The sequence below is a fragment of the Sarcophilus harrisii genome, chromosome 1, assembly GCF_902635505.1.
Source record: "Sarcophilus harrisii chromosome 1, mSarHar1.11, whole genome shotgun sequence".
In the NCBI taxonomy this organism is placed as follows: Eukaryota; Metazoa; Chordata; class Mammalia; order Dasyuromorphia; family Dasyuridae; genus Sarcophilus; species Sarcophilus harrisii.
Window position 1 is genome coordinate 659,874,039 of NC_045426.1, and position 22,647 is coordinate 659,896,685.

Consider the following 22,647-nt stretch of genomic DNA (forward strand, 5'->3'; position numbering starts at 1 on the left):
GAATGATTCAGAAACAAAACAGATTTTTGAGGGATAGAGTAAAATATTAATCAAAGACTTGTAGTAATGATGACAACTTAGTGGATTCTGCTTTATCATTCTGCATTGCTAACAAATCTTTTACTATATAAGAATAAAATTACATTCCATAAACAATTTGTATCACACCCTGGGAGCATCTTCCCTTGCTTCCCTTGGAAGAGATTAACTCTATGAGTAGAGATGATTGGATTACTTTTTCCTTTTGGAGTATGAACTCAAAATGAAATGAAGGAATATCTCTATTGAGGAGACAAGTTGCACCAGGGCAGTACAGAACAGCTAAAAGGAAAGGATTGCCCTTGATATTTTGCCAAACCTTGTGGACTCAGCCAATTAATGCCTGGCTAGCCATCTTACTAGACTGAGATGAACTTCAATTCACTCACTATTTTCTTCTACCTATTCCTAATTCTTTCATTATCATCAAGTGACCCTGAGAAATGAACATTTCCTGTGTTCGCAGTTATCTTTTAAATTATAGAATTGCTGAGTCAGGTGCCAGCTTCTCAGAAAGAGAAGAGTGATTGTAGAGGACGCTTGTCAAAAAATTAGCCACTGACAACAAAAAGACTATATGATGATCAATTCTGATGGATGTGCCTGTCTTCAACAATGAGATGATTCAGACCAGTTCCAATTGTTCAGTAATGAAGAGAAGCATTTACACCCAGAGAGAAGACTGTGGGAACTGTGTGTTGACCACAACATAACATTTTCACTCTTTCTATTATTGTTTGTTTACATTTTTTTTGTTTTCCTTCTCAGGTTTTTTTTTCTTTCTAGATCCTAGTTTTCTCATGCAGCAAGATAATTGTATAAATATGTATACATATATTGTATTCAAGATATATTTTAACATATTTAACATGTATTGGACTATCTGCCATCTAGGGGAGGGAACAGGGGAAAGGCGGGGAAAATTTGGAACAAGAGGTTTTACAAGGGTCAATGTTGAAAAACTACCCAAACTTATGCTTTGTAAATAAAATAAATTCTTAAAAAAAGATAGCCACTGATACTCTTTGATCCAGCAGTGTCACTAGTAGCTCTGTATCCCAAAGATACAATACAGTAGCAGCAAGATTATGTGATGATCAAATATGGTAAACTTAACTCTTCTCAGCAAAACAGTGATAACACATGATAATTCCAATAGACTTGGAATGGAAAATGACATCTGACTCCTGAGAGAAAACTATGGAGACTAAATGCAGATTGAAATATACTATTTTCAATTTTTGTTTTTTGCTTTTCCTTTCTCATGATTTTTCCCTTTTGTTCTGAATTTTCTTTCACAACATGACTAATATGCAAATATGTAAACATGACTAACACATAAATGACTATACATGCATAACCTATATCAGATATCTTGCTGCCTTTGGGAGAGGACAGGTAAGGGAAGGAGAAAGAAAAAAATTGGAACTCAAAATCTTATCCAAATGAATATTGAAAACTATCTTTACATGTAATTGTAAAAGCAAAATACTATTAAGGAAAAAAGAGATAACACTGGAAGGATCATCTCATAGTTGAAGAACTTAAGAAAGTCATGCCCGGGTATGAACAGGAGATCTGAGTTTGTAGCTAGCTTAGAAAATCCAGATATTATGTGAATGAGAACATCCAATAAAGCTGATATCATTAAATAGGGCAAGTAATATAAATACAATGAAAAGCTAGATTTTTAAAAATTATTTTGTATTTATACAGTGAGGACTTTGTGGCTTATGACTTTCTTATCACCAACACTGTCTTTCATCTTCCTAAATACAATAAAACTGTGGATACTCCCTGACAATAAATATTGGTATTTAATAGACTATGTAATTGTATAGAGAAGACACAGACAGGATGTAATAATGATGAAGACCATATATGGCACAAATTGCTGAAATTATCATAGATTTAGACCCTTCAAGCCTAAACATTGTGTCTGAACAAAAGTACAGCCCCAAGGCAAAATGGAAGAGAAATCTAGGCTCTTCTAGCATTAAAAAAGAAAATACAGTAACCCCTCTTCAAGTCCAAAAAAGTAGAAAGATTCAGGGAAGAAGTTGACATATGGAAACTCAATCCCCATTAAGGAACAGTAATTAAGAGTCTGGTGGATCCGAAAGTAATTTCTCAGAGAATAACTATTAGAATTCTTACAAGATGCTAAGTCTATGGAATAGATAGAGACAATGGTTGTTCAGCAGGGTGCTTAACAGTTCTCTAGAGGCACTTAGTACTTATTAGAGTTCATACCTTTAAGAGAGCATATATAAGCTAGGAGCCTCAATCAGGATGCACTTTGGGAAGCCCACAAGCCCACTCTCAGAGACGGAGTCAGATTCATTCCAATTTCCACCTTTAGGCTGACTGAAGACATTTGGAGGAGGAGAAGCTGAAGCTGGCAGAGGCAAAGGACTAGCAGCAAGAGCTCTCAGAACCAAGGAGAGAGATAGGCCTCTAAGAAAGCTAAGTGGGCTGTTTTGAAGGAGAAAATAAAGGATTTGGATTTTAATAGCTGGCTGTATTTGAAATGATTATTACTCTAAACTGAAACTAAGGCTGCTTCCAGAAGCTCCCCAGGAAACCTGCTCCCAGAGAACATCACATTTTAGAGAAGAACATTACAAATAATAATATTCAAGAAATCTGATAGATAAAAAATTCTACCCTCTACCCTCTCCCTGAGAAGAAGAGACCCCCTCTGGCTTCAACTTCCTGCTTTCCCTGCTAATAGTAATCAAAGTCTCCTTTGGAAAACAATGGATGAGAAAAATGCTGGAGGTGTCTGTTCTTGCCTCCATTTGAGCTATATCTAGATAGACTCATTTGGACATATATAGCCTACATGGTCAAAAACAAAATGGCAAACTATATCCCTAAACTCTGGAAATGCTCCCATCAACAAATTTCACTTCTTTTTCAAAATAAAGTGATATATTTAATGTATTTTCTAATACAGTAAAATATGTCATGTAAGAGGAATAGGGCAATATCCATTCACTCCAGCCTACCCTTACCCCTACCTTTTACTCTGGCCCTGTTTGCTTATCAAGGGTTCCCTGTTGCTAATATGTTAAGTTTTCTAGCCCAGTTCCTGGAAACCACAGTGTAGACTGAGCAACATCAGTCAATGGATGACTACATTATTTATTGTAATACTTAAGTAGTTCTAAATCATTTAACATACATATTCTAATGGTTTAATTATGTGCCTATCTCTTTTTATATGTCACTGAAGAAGGTTTTTAGTAACTCCATTTCTTTCATGAGTTCTGTGGTATTATTTAACATAGGTGAATTTTAGGATATATTACATTATAGCAAAATTAATTATATATGAAGGAAATCCAGCCTCATACAAGTATGTAATATGAAAATTGACTATTTTCCATAGAATGCTCAGATAATTATGGATATTTTTCTTTGATGCACTCAAGAAGTAATAGTTTTTTAAAAGTTGATTTTCACATGAAATCTGAAAACAAATTAGTAAACTTTCCATATTTATTATATTATCCCATTGGGCTACTCTGCACTTTGAACAAAGACTATGTAATGACATGCATTTGGTCACATATAATATATTGGTTTGAGGATTTATGCAGATCACTCAAATGTTGACATATTACACTAGGTATTATCTAAATATCTCATTCATAATATCACCACCAACCTCATCAGAAATGTCTTTAAGTATTACAGAGCAGTGAACATCAAAATAGCTGATACAAGATTTGCAAAGTCTAATTTTCACTTGGAAGTTCTAATTTTATCATTGACAAGCAATATAATAATAATAATATAATTAATATTTAATAATATACAATATAATAATTAATATTATTAACATAGTGGTAATATCTATTTAGATCCTACTATGTGCCTATTATGTGCTTTCCAGTCACCTTGCTAAATTCTTTATGAATGTTGTTTTATAGTTTTTCAATCAAATTTGACTCTTTGTGACCTCATTTGGAGTCTTGTTGACAAAGAAACGAGAATCCTTTGTCATTTCCTTCTGCAGATCATATTTTGCAGATGACAAATTTCAAACAGCTAGGATTAAGTAAACCATTTAGTCTCACAAGGCTAATGTCTAAGGCTAGACTTGAACACAGGAAGATAAGTCTTCCTGATGTCAGGACCAGTGTGCTTTCCACTGTGCCACATATTATCTCATTTGGTCTTCACAACATTGAAAGGTATGTGCTTGTATTATTCTCATTTTACATATGAGTAAACTGGGTCGGAGAGGTTAAATGATATGCCCAGGCTTACATAATGAGGAAATGACTGCAGATTTGATATCAGTTCTTCCTGACTCCAAGTTTAGCTCCCAATCAGTGTTCTCCCTCGCTTCATTGAAGTAAAAATATACTTTATTAATTTCAAGAAAATGTCGACCACATATTCAAGTTTAAGTAACCACACAAATTATTCTTTCAGGTAATAATGGTGTCCATGGGGAAATGCCTCATTTTGCTCACACCTCAACCAATGACACAAGTGCTTTTTCTCAAGAAAGCATTCTTAATTGTACATGTAATGAAAGTATTTTAATCATACTTCCCATTTTATCTAATAAATGTGTACTCAAGGATCAAGATTCAATAAAATTGATGACTTGTATTACTTCATCAAGGACATTAATAAACAAAAGTATCTTTTTTTCAAGAAGTTATTAAGGTAAAGAATACCATGACCACTGATATGGTGTAGTGACCCTGTCTTGATTCTTTCTAAGACTTAGCAAGTTTATCTATCTTTGCTTTTATACCAGCAGTGGCAATGTCAACCCACTGGTTGGAGGAAAAACTAAGAGAGTATAAAATGGAATGAAAGGCTTTACAAAGGGAAGCACTATTGTGTAAGGGTAACCACTAAATATTCCTTTGCTGTGTCATTATGATCCGCCTTGTGAAATCTAATGTTTCTTTCCTAGAAAAGACCTAGAAACACAAAGATCTCGATTTTTCTAACACAGCAGTGTTGGGAAAATAAATTGAACATGAGCCAACTTCTTCCCTCAAACAAGCTCCAGTGCTAAGGGACTGGCCTAGAGAATGGACAATTACTTCGATGTTTCTCTTTAACAAGGAGCTCTGGGAATTAAGAGTCTGGAGTCTAGGGACTTTCTGAAAAAGCACCTACAGTACTCCTCATATGCCCTTCCTCAGACACAGAGCTGAATCCAGTTCTTATGTACATGACTTCCTCCAAAACCTCAAGACCTCTTTCATCTGCAGCAATCCACAGAGTGAGCTAGCTCCCTGATTGAAACTCTCAGCTGTGAGAAGACCAGGTGAGGCAATGTAGCTGAGTCTCTCAGGAAAAGAACATAAGCTCCAGATGAAATAAGTAAGTAGGAAAATCTATATAAGGCACTTTCGGTTTATTTCAAGAGGGAAATCTAACTCAAAGCAGTGTTGTAATGAGTATTATGAAATCATAGAAAGTGAAGCCTAAAAATGACTTGAAAATAAAGAACAGAGCTGAAAAGATCCATGGAGCATAGATCTTAGAAAATATTAAAATGAAAAGACATCAAGATTTCTATTTTAAAGAAAATAAAAATTCAAGATAAGAGAATTTAAAACTTAGAAATGAGAGTTGCATACAGTTAGGAAGGATCTTTGGAACATATGTCCAAACTTAAAAGGACCTTGAGACATAAGAATAGAATGTCAGATTTTGAAAAAATGGAACACATAAATTTTTGAATGTTAGAGTAAGCTGGGAGATGGAAGGCAGTAATCATTTATACAATACCTATAATGTGCCAGAAACTGTGTTAGCCCTTTACAAATAGTATACTTTGATTCTCATACCAAATTTTTGAGGTAAGTGCTGTTATTTTACTCTTTTTGCAGCTGAAGTAATTGAGACAGACACAGGTGAAGTGACTTGCTCAGCACCACCAAGTCAGAAAGTGTTTGAAGCCAGATTTAGAGTCAGATCTTCCTGTCTCTAGGCCTAGCTCTCTATTCAGACACTAAAGGGAATCTTAAGACATGGAACACAGAATGTTCAAAATGGAAGACAACTTAGACTCACTCAGCATTTATTAAGAAGCTAAGGTGTGCCAAGTTCTGTGTGCTGGGTGATGGAGATGAGAAGACAAACATCAAAAGGCCTCTACCTTCAAGAAGTTTCAATTCTGACTCAGAAGACAGTATGTACATATAGAAAAATATACAGAATAAATCCAAATTGAACACCCGTTATCTGGGAGAGGCTAAAATATTGCTAATGGGAGCATTACAAAAGACCGCAGGTAAAAATTGGTTTGAGTGGAGTTTTGAAGGAAACCAAAGATTCCAAGAGGAAAAGGGAGGAGTAGAGCATTCTAGGCAGGAGGCACAACAAATACAGAGGAACAAAGAAGGGACATTTGTTGTTGCTTTATTATTTTTCAGGTATGTCTAGTTCTCCAGGACCCCATTTTGGGTTTTCTTGAAAGAGACCTTGGAGGTGTTTAGCAGTTAAGTGAGTTGCCCAGCATAGCACAGTAAATATCTAAAAAACCAGATTTGAACTCAGGAAGATGCCTTTCTTCCTCCAGATTTGGCACACTATCCACTGCACCACCTAGCTGCACTCCCCCCCCCCAAAAAAAAGGATATTGATGTTGAATTTTGCACTGTAAATACTGAATTCAAATCCTCTGGGAATCATTGACTAGGTAGTCATGGTAAATGTACTTTTACAGAAGCAACTGTGGTGCAATGGATAGAGCACTGGGCTTGGAATAATATAAGGTCAGATCTGGCCTTAGATGTGATATTGAAATGTGGGGGAAAAAATCATGTGTGCTTTGCTGTTAATTTCCTTTATGAAGGAATGTGACACTTTCTTTCTAAAAGTACTAAAATGCCAAATTTTATCCTAAAAAAGGAAGGCAGGTTAGAATAGAAGAAAAGGGATAATGAACTCTTGTTATCCCTATTCAGAAACTGAAGGGGTTTGGGACATATGGAGTTGGCCAAGTCAGGTCTAGTGAAGTGAAAGATTCTGTGATGGAATTTTATCAAAGGTCAAAGGATTTAGACCTAGAAGGGACTTTAGACCAAAGAACAGAGATGGATGTCATCTGAGAGCTTGGATTGTTAAGAACTGAAGGAGACTAGAGAACAGAGAATGAGAGACCCAAAAGAGGCCATCAATTAAAGAAAAAGCAGAGAAAAGAGCACTAAGTACAGAGAATATTGATGTCTAGTAAGATTAAAAGAACTTTAGAGCAAAAAGATTCTAAAACTGAACTGTCAAATACTGAAAAGCAATTTATATAATAGATATCAAACTTGGAAAGGACCTTAAAGACCAGTGTATTAAAGCATCTCAAATATCAAGTGAAAAAACAAATTCATACAGCCTGGAAAATCTGGGAATGAAACCGAAATCTCTTGAATAATATTCCAATGTTCTTTCCACTACACAACATTGCCTCTATTTTCCAAATCTGAAGCTGTAGAGAAGACAATTTCTAAACAGGAACAAGGAAATTGTCTTTTCTAATTTTCAATTAGGATTGTCCTCACCTTGTTCCTTTTCTCAACACATCTTCAGGAATCCAAGAATTGTCTCATGTCTGCTATCTTTGAAGTGCCACCATTGCAACTCAAAGGATTTGATTATGTTTGGCACAGTATAATGAATAGGATGCTGGATTTTGAACTGCAAAGATTGAATTCAAATCCTCAGAGAATTATTGATTGGGTAACCTTGGCAAATGCACTATTACAGAGTTAATTAATGGTGCAGTGGATAGAGCAATGGTCTAGAATCAGGACAGCATAAGGTTAGATCTGGCCTTAGGTTCTTCTCTCATATAATTTCCCTGGAATGGAGCACTGTATCATTCTAATGGACATAGGAAGCTATTATTATCTTTAGGTGGATAGGGATATGAACAAATGGACCTTTTAGGAATAATAATTTGGCACCTTTGTGAAGAATGAATAGGAGAGGAGAAAGACTAGAGGCAGAGAGATTAATTAGAAAGCTATTGCAATAGCCCAGGGAACAAAATTATGAGTCTGAGTCAGCATAGACGCTCTATGTATTAATAAATAAAAGAGGACAAATTTGGGTGGTGTTTATAGCATATATATTAACATAGGTATGCATGGATAGATTTGAAGAGAACTCTAAATTTGTGGAGGAAAAAAATCACATCTTTATTTTCACTATTTTTACTATATTTAGTATTTCCTTCCATTTTCTATTCTATTTAAAAATCTTACTCTAAGAAGGATCCATATCCATATGCCTTACTGTTAAAAATAATAAAAACCAAGATATAAGAAACGTTAAGAAACCTTATTGTAGAGATAAAATCATTTAATCTCTTAGAGGCAGTTTCCTAATTAATAAAATAGGAATTGTGATACCTATAGTAATAAAGATGTACTTTGAGTGCACCTGTTATGGTGAGGACCAAATAAAACAGGATATCTCTTAGTTATTTCACAGAACTTCAAGATGTGAAGTATTTTGCTAACATTTAAGTATTATATTGGAGTTCACCATGCTTATACTGATATTATTGAAGCTTTTCAGATATGTGAAGTATATTATAGGGCCTATAAACCAGCCCCTCTCTAAGGCAGAAGCCTCTCCTCCAATGTCCATACAAGTAATCATCCATTCTAAGAAATTCAGATTTTCACCTATTGAGATGGGGGTCACTTTTAGAAATTCAGAGAAGAGAATTACAAAGAGATCATGTATTCTAATCATTCCCTTAGGAGGAATCCTCTCTACAACATACATGATCTTGTTTACTGTCTGTGCGACATTTTTACCAATGGTTTCGATGTAGTAAGAGATGAAACATATCAATTTGCAGGATGTCAATATACTTCAGAGAATAGCATATATGTTGATGACAGAATCAGCATTCAAAAACTCTAAAAAGAAGAAATATACTAGGATAAACTTCAGTTAGTCAATTTCACCTTCACGCCTGACATGTATAGGAATTCATTGTAAAATGTCACATTCTAATTTTGGATGCAATCATCTAGTCAACAACTCTCTTTGGTTTCTAATATGATAGCAAGAGAACTTTTCTATATGCTTTATTAATAGCTAGGTACCCTGAGTTTGTAGCTGTATTAAAAATCTATCCTTTTCCTTTATTTGACATTTTTTTATTTGAATATTTTTCTTTAACCAGTCCTGTGATATTGCTCCCATTCTCTACAGTCTTTCAGAGATCAATGCCAGTGGTTCAATAATCATATCCTCTAGGAATTTCAGAATCCCGGGATTTTATTCATCTAGATCTGCTCACTATGGAATTAACTAAGTGTAGCTAGATACACCTTAACCTTTCCGTCCCTTTTCTTGACTTTTAGGGCGATTTTAACAATGCTTGTTCTAGCCTACAAAAACCAATTGCTTGTCTAAAGATCAGACAATTCATAAGAAAAAGTCATATAGGATTTCATTAATATTTCCTTTTCTCATTCATTTTCATCATTCTATCTACCTTATCAGACATGCCATCTCTTAATTTCTTCTCCAAAGAATACTTCGAAGTCTTTTTCATTATTCATTGATACCACTATGCTCAATTAATTCTAAGTTGCAGCACTGAACAAAAGCACATGGAACTGAGGCATACATTTGTATTCAGTCTCCATTCCTTATCCTTGTTTCTATCTTCTAAGCAGAAGTTTTTAATAATCTGAGGTAATTAATGAATTCCAAATGGATCATTTTTGGTCTCTTTGAACAAATATGATAGTTTCTCATCAGAACTACTTGAATCTTAAGAATTTAATCTTATAATTGAAGATTTTTCACCTTGTAACTATCAAAGCATGCACTCTTCTTATTGAGACTTGAGAGCCCAGCAGAGCTTTAAGCAGCATTTTCTTTCTGTGTCTATGGTAAACTTCATAAAATGTGTCTTCAAAACAATTTAAAAAAAAAATCATGCACACACACACACACACACACACACACACACTCACCAATACACACATACACTCCCAGAGGTTTGTGTGGATATATGTGTGTGGTCCATATAAGAAAAGAAAGCGAGAGAGAGAGGAACAGAAAGAGAAACAGAGAGAGAGAGAGAGAGAGAGAGAGAGAGAGAGAGAGAGAGAGAGAGAGAGAGAGAGAGAAAGTTAGATAGCTACTGTTGATCTTTATAGCAGTCACTTATGAGCTCACCAATACAGATTGAATATTGACTTAGAAAAAAGAAAAACAATTAATTATTGTCATAAACAAACCAAAGCTGTTGGTAAGTTCTCTATTCTCAATAAGGCGATTTTTGAAAATGGTAAATCTGACCATGACATCCTTCAAATCAGTGAACTCCAATGTCTTCCTACTATAGCCAGAAACATATATAAAGTCCTCTGTTTGGAATATAAAGCTCTTCGTAGCTTCACTCTTTCTTAGCCTTTTTTCTTGCATGATTCCATATGCATGATTCCAAAATAGTTTGAATCACTACCCAACCCTACTAACAATGCTTCCACATGCCTATTTTCCCAAAGCCTCTCCACATTAATCATGCCTGATTTTGCTCGTCTCTGTCAGTTTTCTGGGTGTCAGAGTTCATTTCATTAGAATTTCTCTTTCTTTTATTGATCTGGAGCAAGTTTTCATGTTGTTATTAATTACTTACAATCCTGAAAAATTTTACTTAATATCTTTTGATGTAGCAATTAGAGTATGGCCCTTGTTTTACATATATTAATAGTGATTTATTGTTTATTTTAGGTCTCAGACTTTGAGAAGTCACATTAATTTCCCACTTTACTGTTTCACTTCTAATTCTAGTTTTCCTGATTTTATTCAGCAAAACAACATTCAAATCAACTATTAATGGATTGTTTTAATTTCTTATTTCATTCTTTCTATGTTTGCTTCAAACAGATGAATGGAAGGTGGAAATCAGTCTGGAATTTCAGAGTTTATACTTCTGGGACTTTCAGACCAGCCAGAGCAACAGAGACTCCTGTTGTTCCTGTTCCTCCTTATGTATCTGATCACAGGACTGGGCAACCTGCTCATCATGATGGCTATTAGCTGTGACCCCCATCTCCACACCCCCATGTACTTCTTTCTCAGTAACTTGTCCCTGGTTGACATAGGCTTCATCTCCACTACCATTCCCAAGATGCTGAATAATCACATATCCAAAAACAGAACAATCCCTTATGCTGGGTGCTTAACACAAGTATTCTTCTTCATTTGGTTTGGGGGAATTGACAGTGTCCTCCTTGCTGCCATGGCTTATGACCTCTATGTGGCTATTTGTGCTCCTCTACACTACAGCACAATCATGACTCCAAGGGTTTGTGCCTTTTTAGTACTAATGTCTTGGTTGTGGGCCTATACTAATTCCCTGACACATACTGTCTTGTTGACTCGACTCTCCTTCTGTGACCATAGTAAAATCCCTCATTTCTTCTGTGACCTCGGTTCCCTGCTGAAGTTGGCCTGCTCAGACACTTTCATCAATGACTTGATGTTCTTCACAGGAGGAGCAATAACAACAATTTTACCCTTCATTGGAATTCTCATCTCTTATGGTCACATTTTCATGGCTGTACTGAGAATCTCTTCTGTAAGTGGGAAGCAGAGAGTTTTCTCCACCTGTGGATCCCACCTCACTGTGGTCTGTCTCTTCTATGAGACAATCATTGGGGTATACTTCAGTCCCACATCCACCCACACAGCCCAACAAGATACAGCAGCCACTGTGATGTACACAGTAGTCACCCCCATGCTGAATCCTTTCATCTATAGCCTAAGGAACAAGGATATGAAAGGAGCTTTGAAGATGCTTATTACTAGAAAACCAGGATTCACTCTATGACTGTGAGATATCTTCCTGAGCTTAGGTGGTTGTTTCTCAGATAACAACTCCAGTGCTGTAGGAGAAGGTTGACAAGGAATCTTTCCTCTAGTATCACATAAAGACAATCTGTTTCCTTCTTGACCCTGTGACATGACAGATAGAGAAATGGACCTGTTGTCAGGATTCCTGCTTCTAGTCCTTTTTTACTGAGGGAATTATAAGAGTTGAATGAACAGACTGACTCCAATTTATGGCTCAATTCTGGATCTAGCTCCAATTCCTTTTTCTTCAATTATGGGTCTACTCTCATTTATGCTTTATGAGAAAATTTTATTTAATTAGAGGAATTGTGGGAAATTTTGTTATATAATTTAAACCTAATCCTGCAGGATCAATTGACTGGACCAATTTGATATACTGCTCAGAGATTTTTATTTAAGGACATGTGTCAGATCCAAAATCAAGTCCGATCCAAAAACTGATATAAGGAGTTTTTTCACTATTTTACATCTAACTCAACTTATATATCTTATATGAAAACTAGCGCTTTACTAAGTCAATCAGTTATTTATTCTTTGTTCCTTTGATTCAATATATTCAATATAGATTCATATATTGGGAAGTAAGACATCTCTTCCTCTAATTTCAGGGAATTGCACATGTTTACTCTTCTCCTCCAAATTCAGAAAGGTCCTCAACTTTTCTTCAATCAGAAATCAGATTATCTAATTGTAAGTCCTATCTTGTATCTTGCCTTGCTATCTTTTAATGCATAAAACTCTAACTCTAAGGCCCAGTGACAACCTGAGGAAGGTTTGGTCCCATTCTGTTATGAAAGTAATATGCATTACTTAATAATCCATTATATTCAGAAGCTCAGAGATTGTTTTCTAAATCATTTCAGATTCTACCCATCACAGTTTTTGGCAAGCTAAACCAGGTCCCACTGGACAACAACCTTTTAGAAAAACTCCCCAAACTATTTTGATTAATCTTTTACTGAGGGAATTCTTTGATCCAATGTCATCTCCAGTTGTCTTAATCTATATCTTCCCACTGGTGCAGATAGCTGTGGAGGGCAAAGTGAGGGAGATAACCTTGCACAGATCTCCTTCACTTAAATCTAATTCACTTCCATGTCATGGCTTCACCTCCCTGATGTCATGGTTCTCTTGAAGGACAAAGAACAAACAACAACAATAACAATAACAAAGTTTTCTAAAGACTGCCCCCCAGAAATCAAACTCTCCTTGATTTCACTCTTCTTCTGAGCTAAAGTCTGATTTATTCTCATGCTACAAGAGACGATTTTCCCATACACTGCAGAAAAGTTTGTCCAAACTCTGAACACTGAGAAAGGATTACTGCCTTGAAGGAAGCAATGGATGCCAGAAATAGTAAAATGTCAAAGGATTCAGCTTTGGAAAAATTGACATGAAATTAGAGAAACAGTGTTGTTAAGTTGACATCCCTTTAGGGAAATTCTTATTGGCCTGGAAAAGTGAATAAAAGATAAAAATTTTAAGTTATGTTAAAATACATAACAAGCTAAATGGATCCCAAAATTGGTATGAAAAGAGGACTTTTAATTGTGGTAAAGTAAAGGCTTTAAGATTAGACTTTCAGTAAGAGATAAGGTGCTAGGGCTAGCACGTATATGTTTTTTATGTTGTTTTTTTATCTGTGTTTTTATTTCTTAGTAAAATACAGGAAAATCTTTGTCTTGTGTCATGTTACTATTGTTTGTAGATATTGCAATTTTGAAAAATTTCTAAAGGGAAAGTGCAGAGAGTGAGAAAGACTGCTGAAAAACTGCAGCCAAAGAGTAAAGTATGAAGGGGAAGCCTAACGAAGTTTCATACTTGAGATAGTGAAACCAAGCTCTCTATCCTAGTAAAACTAAGTCCTAAATTAGGCTTTCAGTGGGAGATTGGGTTAAATAGAAAAGAAAAAGATGAACTATGATAAAAACATATCAATAAATTTAAAAGGCTTAGAGCTGAAGGAGATGGAAGGATAATCTTTAAGAAGTTTGGAAATTAATTGTTTTAAGATTGCAGAATTCCAGAGACTTTGAAACAATGTAGAACAGGATTCTAATATCTAAAAGGCAGAGGGAGAAAGGGAATACTAACAGATTGTGATCAGATAAAAGAATCAGAAAAGAACAATTTCAGTGTTCACAAGGGAAAACAAAGCATAAAACAGAACCAAAAGACTGATGAAGTATACCTGCTTGTGAGGAAATTATGGCAAGATTTTGAGAGTCAGAAATACAACTGGAAATGAGATTGAAGTCTGCTCAATCTTGATCGGTCCCCAAAATGAAAATTCCAGGAGATACTTATTGAAAAGAAGAGGATGGCAGGAGCAAAGTGATCTTTGTAAAGGGTAAAAAGGCCATGGGTTTTGAGGGAAAGTCCAGGGGAAGAGGGAAATTGAGGTATTGTGACAAAGTCCTGAGGAACAGAAGCAGATCCAAGAGCATAATGAAATATTTGAGGTTTTCCCATTTGTTTCAAAGGAAACCTCAATGAGTAAAAGAGGTAGAGACCAGAAATTAAGATAATATAAAGCATAAGAACAAAAAAAAAGATGCATTAAACTGTGGTGGGGAAATAGAAATAGAAATCTTTCAAGACTGCAATATCTACATCAAAATCACTTATCTCTAACATTTTATTATTTTATGACCTGGGTTTAAGTGTTTCCTTGGTCACTCTTTAGCTATATAATTATGAGCAATTTCAATTCCCCACTTAGAAAAATTACAGAATATTCTCAATTTAAGGGACTTCAAGGATCACAGAATTTAACTTCTCCTGGAGCATGAATCTGCTCTGTAGTACTCATTAATAAGAATCTCTTAAATGCCTTCCTGTTTGTATCATGTAGATAAATAAATAGTGAGATATGAATATAATGGAATATTATTGTACCCTAGAAACAATAAATGGAGAGATTCCTGAAAGGATTAAAATGACCAACATATAGCAAACTGTATTAAGAAAATTATATTAAAATTGGTGCAACAATGTAAATGAAAAGAACAACCTCAAAATAATCAAAATGGATGCTGGAAAATTACAAAAAGATAAGATCAACTCCAAGGAGAACTAGAAGAAGACATTTTCCCCCACTTCTTTATTGAGGGTATAAGTCAAGGTGTGTAGAACATGGCATATGATATCAGATAATTTCATGTTTTGGTTGATTTTACTCATCTTTTTCTCTTTCTTTTTAAAAAAAATTCTTCATTACAAGAGATGGCTCTCTGGAGGGAAGTCAAGTAAAGCCAACAGCCATTTACTTTAAGTACCTATGAGCCAGGCTATGTGCTAAGAGCTAAGAATACAAAGAAAGAAATAAAAAAAAATATTCTCTCTTCTCAAAGAGTTCACAGTCTAAGGAGTGAGGCAGGCAACATGCAAACAATTATGGACAAACAAAATATATATAAGGGACAAATTGCAATTAATCGGCAGATAGTAATGCTTTCCTTTCACCACTATCATCATTGTGTATCTTGTCACCATAACAAACTCTGATTAGGTCAAAGAAAAAATCTTTTGAAGACCTAGAGACCCTCATCAATGGGATGGGGCCAAAAAGGGACAAGTTTATTATTCTGGGTGACTTTAACACCAGAGTAAGCACAGATTATCAGATATGGCTGGGAATCCTTGGAAAGAGTGTATTCAAAAAGTAACAATAATTACTTATTAGGGAAGACTTGTATGTTTCATGACTTTCTCATTCCCAACTCTGTCTTCTATTTACCTAAATGCAATGAAACTTCACAGATGCACTCTCACAGCAAACATTAGCCTTTAATAGACTATGTCACTGTAAGAATTAAAACAAACATGATGTAAGAGTGACAAAAGATGATATGTGGCACAGAGTCCTGGGTCGATCACAGACTTAAACTTGTTTCCACCAAGACAAACCAAGATGACGTCAAAAACATTTTTATGAAGACTTGGAGATCCTCATTATTAATGTGCCAAAAGAGGACATGTTTATAATTCTAGGTGACCTTAACACTAATGAGGTGTAGACATAACTGGAATCCTTGGGAGAAATGTAGTCAGTTACAACAACAATAAGAAACACTTATTACTGAAAATTTGTGTGTCTCATGGCCTTCTCATTACCAATAATGCCTTCCATTTAGCTAAATGCAATAAAGCTTCATGGAGGCATCCTTACAGCAAATATTGTCATTTAATAGGCTATTTTATTGCTAGCAAGAAAAAGAGAGAGGATGTGAAAATGATGAAGGTGATGTATGGAATTGATTTCGGAACTTACCATAGAATTATCTTCTCCAAGCTAAACATTCATAATCCCAAGACAAAGAGAAAGACAAATCTGAGTTCTTTTGGTTTGCAGCCTTGAGAGGAACCTCTCTCTTCAAGTCCATAAAAGAAGAAAGATTCTAGAAAGGACCTGACATGTAGGAATACTCATTCTCCATTAAGAAAAGCAATCAAGAATTTATTTTAAATCAGAAAATTACTTCAAACAGACTAAAAACATTTAAACAATCTGATAAGTAGAATTCTATACTTTCTGATGACCTATTCTGGTTCGACCCCTGCTTCCCCTCCAAAGAGGAATCAAAGTCTCCTTGGAAGAACAATAGATTGGGAACATATTGCAGATGCCTGTTCTTGCCCCCATGTGACCTATGTCTATATAGACCTTTGTGGAGATATATAGCCTACATAAACAAAAACAAAACAGCACCTTGGATCCCCTTCCATTCACAAGACACAAACCTTCAAATGCCCACTTCCAAAAACTTCAGTTCTTTTTACAAACAAAGTGACATGTTTATTGCATATTTTCTGATGCAGGAAGAGGTGTGGATAGAAGCAGAATGGACCTAAAACCATTCACTCCATACACCTTTCCCTCTATGTTCTACTACGGTAGACTTGTACATCATAAATGACCTGAGTAGAGCCTACCGAGGGTTCCTTCTTGCTTATAAGCTTCAATTTTCCCAGCCCAGTCTAAGAGAACCAGAGTATAGGCTGAACAATAGTAGCCAATGGATACCTCCACTATTTATTATAGTACTTATGTATTTCTAAAACATTTGACATACATAAATACATCAATGCTTTTATTAAATTGTTATCTATTATTATGTGACACTAATCAAGTTTTTAGTATGGCTCTATGAACTCTATTTCTTTCATCAACTCTATAGTTTTGTTTTAACATAGGTGACTTTGAATATGTTGTACTATAACAAAACTGACTATATATGAAGAAAATTCAGCTAATATGGGTTGGGAAATTGAGTGTTTCCAAAGAATTCTCAGGTAATTGTGGATATTCTTCTTTGATCACTAAAACTCAAGAAGTTACAATTTCTTGAAAATTAATTTTTATATGAAATGTGAAAATGTTAATGAATTTTCCATATTCTGTTACATTTCCATTGTACTGTAATGACATGAATTTGATCACCTAGAAAATATTTGTTCAAAGAGTTATCCAGATCTTCCTCACTTCAGTAGACTGTCAAAATATCAAATTTATAACATCACAACCAACCTCATCAGAAACTGGAGTTTCTGATATCACATATATAGAAAAACTGCACATGTTTAACACATATTGGATTACTTTCTGTCTAGTTGGAGAGGTGGAGAAGAGGGAGGAAGAAAAATATGCAAGTAAACATTTTTCAAGGATGAATGTTGAAAACTGTCTTAGTAAAGACCTCATTTCTAAAATATATAGATAATCGACTCAAATTTATAAGAATACAAGCCATTCTTCAATTCATAAATGGTCAAAGGATATGAACAGACACTTTTCAGATGAAGAAATTAAAAACATTTCTAGTCATATAAAAATGCTCTAAATCACTAAAGATCAAAGAAATGCAAATTAAGACAATTCTGAGGTACCACAGATTACTCAAGATGACAGGAAAAGATAGCAATAAATGTTGGAGGCATTGTGGGAAAACTGGGACACTAACATTGTTGGAAGAGTTGTGAACTGATCCAATAATTCTGGAATACAATTTGGAGCTGTGCCCAAAAGACTATCAAACTATGCATAGCCTTTGATCCATCAGTGTCTCTACTGGTTCTGTATCCTAAAGAGATCACAAAAAAGGGAAAGGGATCCAAACGTACAAAAAAATTTTAACAACCCTTTTTGTGGTAGCAAGGAACCAGAAACTAAGTCAATGCCCATCAGTTGGAGAATGGCTGAATAAGTTATGGTATATGAATGTTATGGAATGTTATTATTTTGTAAGAAAATATCAGCAGAATGATTTCAGAAAGGCCTAGAGAGACTTACATAAATTGACGCTAAGTGAAGTGAGTAGAACCAAGAACATTATACATAGCAAGAACATTATTTGATGATTTTGCACATGAGGAAACTGAAGCAGACAGGTTAAATGGCATGCCCAGTGTCACATAGCCAGAAAGTGACTGAGGTCAAATTTGTAATCAAATCTTTCTGAGTCTAAGTCCAGTTCTGGTGACAAATATACTTTATTCATTTCAATAAAATGTCTACCACATACCCAAGCCAAGGTCACCAAACTTGATCTGTCAATTAATTCTTCTAGGTAACAAAGTCATCCAAGGAGAAAGTACTTCTTTCTGATCATACCTCAACCAATGTTACAAGTGATTTTTTTCAAGACATAGTTGTGCATGTAGCAAAACTGCTCTATGCATACTTCTCATTTATCACACAGAATATTTTTAAAATGCATAATCAAGGTCAAGACTTAATAAAATTAATATTTTTATGGCTTCACCAAGGACATTGTCAAACTGTCTTTTTCTAGAATTATATTGATGAAAAATACTGTGACCACTGATATTGTGTGGTGACTCTGCCTTGAATCTTGCTAACACTTAGCAGGTTTATCCATCTTTGTTTTTCTACCATCAGTACCAGTATAAATCTATTTGTTACAGGAAAAACTCTGAGAGTAGAAAAAAATGCATTTAATATTGAATATTTCAGCAGTAGTGCTGTTTTTACCAAAAATTCACATAATAGAAAAATTTTATAATTACATGTTACAAAGTAAAACAATGCCATGCAAGAAAAACAACACAGCAGGAAATCATCTGTTTATAAGACAAAAGTAGAATTTTGCAATTGAGCTATTAACTTAGTCTTCATGTTTATGGTGAAGCATTTGCTTACAGATCACATAGCAGTTCCCTAAACCAAAATAGAGTGGGGAGAGAGATGCTTGCAAGATGCTATGATTATTGTTTTCCCTACCCATTACAGAAAAAAGTAGTACATTTGAACTTAGGAATCACAGGAACTGTTAATATAAAAAAAGTGACATTCATTGGCACGATTTGGTATTGTAAACCCAGACAGACTGACAGGGACATCTCCCAGATAGAGATCTACACCCCTGAGGAAAAGGAACTATTGCCACACTCTGGAAAAATTATAAGGAGTACAAGCATCATGACTCAAAGAATCAAAAGGGGATCAGCAACACTGACTGGCCACACATGCTTAGAACTATTAAAGGAATGGACCAAAAGAAAATTAATACTGTTCAGACAATGAAAGGAACTACAAAAGGAAGCACCAATATTGGAAGGATTGATTATTTTGACTTTGTTATTCTTTCCATTTATATCGTTGTACCAATTTTAGTATTGTTGTCTCAATCCATTTTGCTTTATATTAGTCATATGTCTTTCCAGGCATCTGTATTCATTGTTTCTTACAGAACAATAATATTTGTGTGTGTGTGTGTGTGTGTGTGTGTGTGTGTGTGTATCCCTCAGGGAAGAAACATTAGATTTCATAAGCTAGAGGAAAGAGGATAATCACAGGGCAAAGAATGTGTGATGGTTACCCTTCCATATTGGAAGAAAGAGCAAAAAGAAATTAGAAGGGTGAAGCATAGTCAGACTTCAGGAATCTCAGTGCTTCAGGAAGATCAATTTAAGGATCAATTTGTGTAGAGAAAGTCTTGGAGGAAGAAGGAGAGAGAATAGTCAACAGGCTATTTAGGGGTATGGCAGGAAATTGTCTGTGTTAAAAAAAAAATTGAAAGAAGAAAGTTCTATTTTAAAACTATCCATGAAAGAGAAATAGCCCTTCTAGTTTCATAAAGTGTTAATGAACAAGACTATTGGCACTGATGAAAGTAAAAAGGGAAATCAGTGGAGCAAATCAGATAAGAACTTAAAGTTCCTACTTACAGTCAAGTCTTTATATTGAGAAATTCGTTCTTTCAGTTAACAGTCATTAAGTGGAAAAGTGCTTCATTCTGTTTACACCTCAATCAAAAGTACAAGTGATTTTTCTTAAGTGATCTCATCCAACTGTACAAATATGTATATGTATATATATATATATATTGTATTTAACATATACTTTAACATGTTTAACATGTATGGGACTGCCATCTAAGGGAGGGGGTGGAGGGAAGAAGGGAGAAAATTGGAACAGAAATTTTTGCAAGAGTCAATGTTGAAAAATTACCCTTGCATATGTTTTGTTAATAAAAAGCTATAATTTAAAAAGTGATATCTCATCCTTGTGCATACTTCCCATTTTGTCATGCAGAATATTTTTTAAAATGTGAACCCAAAGATCAAGATTTTTAAAATCAATAATGTGTATTGCTTCACCCAAAACACCATTAAACAAAACTAGCTTTTTTTCTAACTTCATTAAGGTGAAGAACATCATGAACACTGATAAGATGTGGTAATTCTGTGATGAATCTTGGTAACACATAGCAGGTTTATACACCTTTGCTTTCTCAACCCATTTGCTATAGGAAAAAGTATGACAGTAAAAGAAGACATTTAACACTGAATATTTCAGCACTTGTGCTGTTTTTTTTTTAATCCATTCACATTATAGGTAAATTTTCTGATCATCTCATGTGGATGAACACAAGCAAAACAACACCATGCAAATAATACTATGCAATACAAATGGAAATTCAACTTTTTATAAGACAAAAACAGATTTCTGCAGATGGGCTATTAACTCATTCTTCGTGTTTGTGGTGAAACTTTTAAATTACAGCTAACAAAGCAGATATCCAACATTAAAGTACCTGGAAACCAAAACAAAACTGGGGAGAGAAAATACCTGTAACATGCTAGGGACCTTGTTTGTCCTAAACTCTACTCCATCCCTGAAGAATTGATGCATTTGAACTGGGACACAAAAGAATAGACATTCATTGGTAGGAGATATATTGTAAACCCAGACAGACTGTCAAAGACTCTAGAGATGGAGATCTAGTCCCTTGAGGAAAAGAAACTAATGCCACCCTCTGGAAAATTATCAGAAGAACAAGAATCATTACTGATGGGATCAACTGAGCACAGACAACACCCGCCACACCTCTTAGAGTTGCTAAAGGAATGAACCAAAAGAAAATCAACACTGCACAGAAAATGAAAGGAGTTACAATGAGAAGCACCAAGATGGAAGGGTAACCACTGAATATTCTTTATCCAGTGATTATCTTCTGTCCTCTGAAATCTAATGTTTCTTCCCTAGCAAAGACCTAGAAACAGAGAAGTCTCAATATTTCAAACAGCAGTGTTGGGAAAAACAAATTGAATTTGGGCCAACTTCCCTCAAACAAACTCCAGCACTAAGGGGCTGGCCTAGAAAATGGACAATTACTTGGGATTTCACTCTAATAAGGAGCTCTGAGAATTAGAGCCTAGAGTCTAGGGACTTCCGGGAAAAGCGTCTACAATACTCCTCATACACTCTTCCTTGGACACAGAGGTGGGTTCTGTTCTCATGAACAGTACCTCATCCATCCAAAACCCCAAGACCTTGTTCATCTATAACAATCTACTACTTGAGCTAGATCCTTGATTTAAACTCTCAGCTGTGAGGAGACCAGGCCAGGTAAGGTAACTGAATCTCTCAGGAATGAATGGAACAAAAGCTTCAGACTAAACAAACCAAGTAGGAAAATCTATAGAAAGCACTTTCTGCTTATTTCCAGGGAGAAATCTCACACACAGTAGAATTGTGACTGAGTCTCACAAAATTATAGAAATTTAATCCTAAAAGGGAATTGAGAAAATAAATTAATAGAAGAACTGAAAGGGCCTGTGGAACATAGAATGCCAAAATGGAAAGGACTTAGAAACAAAAAGAATGAAAATACATCAAGATTTCTATTCTAAGGAATATGACATATTTAAGATCAAAGAGAATTTAAAACATATAACATCAGAGAAGCATAGGGCTAGAAAGGGACTTAGAACATAATATGTTCAAATTTATAAAGACCTTATGATACAGGAGACCAAATGTCAGATTTTGGAAAGGCTAATGCGTAAATTTTCAAATGGAAGAGTAAGGTGAAGGGTATAAGGCAGTAATAATTTATATAATAGCTACAATGAGCCAGACACTGAGCTAGCACTTTACAAACAGTATCTCCTTTGAGCCACATAAAAGGTAAATGCTTTTATTTTTCTCTTTTTACAACTGGGGTAACTGAAACAGACAAGAGAAGAAGTAAAGTGACTTGCCCAGCATCACTCAGCCAGGAAGTGTCCAGATTTTATGTCAAATCTTCTTATCTGCAGGCCTAGCCATCTATCCACTGAGCCACCCATATAGTAAAAGGGACCTTAGGATATAGAACACAGAATGTTCAAAATGAAAGACAACTTAGAATCAGTCAACATTTATTACAAAGTTAAGGTGTGCCAAATTCTGTGTGCTGAGTAATTGAAATATAAAGACAAACATCAAAAAGT

General features: G+C 35.0%; 1 protein-coding gene across 1 annotated transcript; it reads left to right on the forward strand.

The window, feature by feature from the left end:
* The first annotated feature begins 10,942 nt into the window (after positions 1 to 10,942).
* Positions 10,943 to 11,884, forward strand: LOC100930845 (olfactory receptor 1361-like). The gene has a single exon (XM_012542372.1). The coding sequence runs from the start codon at positions 10,943 to 10,945 to the stop codon at positions 11,882 to 11,884; it is 942 nt and encodes a 313-aa protein (XP_012397826.1).
* The last annotated feature ends 10,763 nt before the right edge of the window (positions 11,885 to 22,647 follow it).